Source organism: Rosa chinensis, chromosome 1 (genome assembly GCF_002994745.2).
Source record: "Rosa chinensis cultivar Old Blush chromosome 1, RchiOBHm-V2, whole genome shotgun sequence".
NCBI classification, from domain to species: domain Eukaryota; kingdom Viridiplantae; phylum Streptophyta; class Magnoliopsida; order Rosales; family Rosaceae; genus Rosa; species Rosa chinensis.
This window is the reverse complement of record NC_037088.1, coordinates 25,855,188-25,858,085: the sequence shown is the minus strand read 5'-3', so window position 1 is coordinate 25,858,085 and position 2,898 is coordinate 25,855,188. Positions and strand designations below refer to the sequence as shown.

Genomic DNA, 2,898 nt, shown 5'->3' with positions numbered 1-2,898 from the left:
CCAAAATACCATACTACGTTCAAGCTACGACAGCAACAAAACCTCAGCTTCGATGATGATTACACTGACCTGCACAATAACCCCTACACCATGGAATAGTGCACCGGGATTGCAAACAACAAACCCGGTAAGCTTTTTAAGCTCGTATGAGTAAACTCAATTAAAATGACTCATGTCACTCATGCTTATAATTTCTCAACTCGTGAGATAAATTAAAGAAACAACATTTAACTCCACAAACACAACCAAACATCCAATCACACTAGATAAAAATTAGTAATCGCTGCATAGAAATTAGTTCAGGAGATCACCTAAAATCACACAATTCAAATCATAGTAACTCCTGCATATAACTTAGTTCAGGAGATTACATTAAACAAATAATACAAAAGGCAGTAATCCCTGCATATAACTTAGTTCAAGAGATTACATAAAATTCAACAAATAGCAGACTCTCTATAACTGAAGACAATCTTACTCTTTGATACTCTGCTCTCTCCCTTGCTTTCTTCCTCAATTCATTTGCAGACATAGAACCTTTCTTCCCTCTCTTGGCCTGCAGTAAGCAATAACAGTTTCATTGTGTTAGAAATTGACCTTTCTTTGTCATATGAAAATAGTTCAAAGCATCCCAAAATCAAAAATACCTGATCAGAACCTTGACCTTCTTCATTGTTGACCTTTCTCTTCTTGTTTTCCTTTGGCGGCAAATGCCTTTGACAAGTTTTAACATTATGGCCTACTTGGTGACAATTCCCACACTTGAGGGATCTCTGCTGCCTTCCAAGCTTACCCTCAGCTATTTGAAGCTTTTAAGAGGAATCCTTAATCCTTTGTGTCTTAGGCCTACCCGGCTGCCTTGAATATGTTGGAGGTAAGATTGGTGGATCTTCATATCTTCCCCATAAGTCCATGCTGTTAACAGCCTTGATGAAATTGCTGTAGATAGCCATATACCTCTTCTTGAAATAACAATCAGCAACATACTCATCGAGGTCTTGCCTAAGAAAGTTTATAGCTGAAACTGCATGCTTGCATGCGATTCCAGTCAAATCCCACCTCCTGCAGCTGCATGTCCTCAACCTTAGATTCACAACATTCTTGTTTCCTTCTATATTCTCAACCTCAGCTTCATCCTCACCATTGAATGTAGGAGTGCAATTGGTTGCAGCCTTCGCCTTGCTCTTCTCCAACACCTGCCTTGGCTTGGGGCAAATATTTCATTCATAAGACTCCATTTTTGCCCTTCTCACCTGAATCCTCTTCATAAGTTTCAATCTTATTTCTTCAAACATGATGACTAGTGGCTTTTTTCTAGCTTCCACAATCCATGAGTTGAAACTTTCACATAGACTGTTGTCCATAATATCACAGTTACTAGTTGTGTTGAAGAATGCCCTATACCGATGTTTAGGAGGCCTCTCATTCTATGCAAAACCAAAACAGCAGTTAAAAAATGAAAACAAGATAAAATCTATACTTGTACAAATAGATTGTATTCAAATACCTGTCATCCAATTGTAAGCATCCTCATCAAGGGCTTTCATCTCCTCCATGTCATTAAGATAGTAAGGCATAGTAGTGGACTTGGCACACTTCCACATCTGGTCCTTCATCACTTTTCCAGGGAAAAGTTTGGTAAAGTTAGTCCACATGTGCCTTACACAGAACCTGATATGTGCACTTGGGACCACCTCCTCAAATGCCGGTTTGAGCCCTTTTTGCTTGTCACTAATAAAAACCCACCCAGCTCCATATTCCTCGATCTCCAAGTCCTTGCATAATAGTTGCAAAAACCAGATCCATGAGTCCTTATTCTCCATCTCAACCATTGCATATGCAATCACCCAGCTTGTGTCATTGGCATCCAACCCCACTGCTATCAAAAGCTGTCCCCCAAAAGCACTTTTCAAGTGTGCACCATCCAAGCCAATCACACTTCTACATCCAGCCTTGATTCCATTCTTGAGGGCTCCCAAGCAAATGTACATTCTTTTAAAGACGGGATTCTTGGAAGTAATGCTGAAATCACACTTAATATCGACTGTAGTATCTGGATCAGCCCTTATCAGCTCATTTCCATAGTCCCTTAACATTGAAAACTGATACTTTATAGAGCAGTCAACTTCTAGCAAGGCTGCCCTTTTAACCTTATAAGCCATTTGGCTTGAAACCCTTGCTCTAATACTGGCAGACATTGTTCTAGCTAGTGAATCTGCAACACCAAATGACAATTTAATTAAACTCACATTCAAACAGCTTATAAGAAAGAAATCGAAACCATGAACTGTTGAAGTAAATATACCTGGTTTCCAATGTTCATTAAGAGTAATCTAGTCCTTGAACTTTGCTACTAAGAATCTCTGTTTCACCATCCGATTGTTATACTTCCTTGTACAATTATGGACTGGATTGTAACCCTTGATTATCAAAGTATCCTCATGTTGCATTTTTGAAGCAAACAGCTCGAAAGGGCAATTTTCCTCCTTGCATATGACCCTTAGTCTTACTTTGTCATTCTTCAAAAAAATATACTCCCAGCCACCTTGTACAGCCATCTCCCTAAGAGCATCTCTCAAAATCTGAACTGTGCCAAACATCATCCCCAACATGAAAACAAGCCTTCTCATATCAGTTTTAGGGTTAAAGTACAACCCCATCTTCTCCTTTTTTCCATCCGAGTTGACAAGGTAATTAGGTGGTTCTTCATCAAACTCTTGTTCAGCAAACAAGTCTTCATTATCTTCAAAATTTGGTTCCTCATGTTGCACACTAGTCCTTTGTCCAACAGTACCCTCACTCTCTCCTTTCTTGTGTGAAGCTTCTTCATGCTCAACATCATCCAACCAATCATCATCATCTACCCCGTACTTGACATAGTCTTCATCATCTGCTATA

General features: G+C 39.4%; 1 protein-coding gene across 1 annotated transcript; it reads right to left on the bottom strand.

The window, feature by feature from the left end:
- Positions 1-299: 299 nt before the first annotated feature.
- Positions 300-2,198, bottom strand: LOC112163847. Its single transcript, XM_024300115.1, has 6 exons — positions 1,508-2,198; positions 1,254-1,318; positions 851-1,196; positions 648-799; positions 479-556; positions 300-311 (listed from the first exon to the last, which is right to left on the bottom strand). Exons 1-6 carry the CDS (start codon positions 2,196-2,198, stop codon positions 300-302), a joined length of 1,344 nt encoding a protein of 447 aa, XP_024155883.1.
- Between the last annotated feature and the right edge of the window lie 700 nt (positions 2,199-2,898).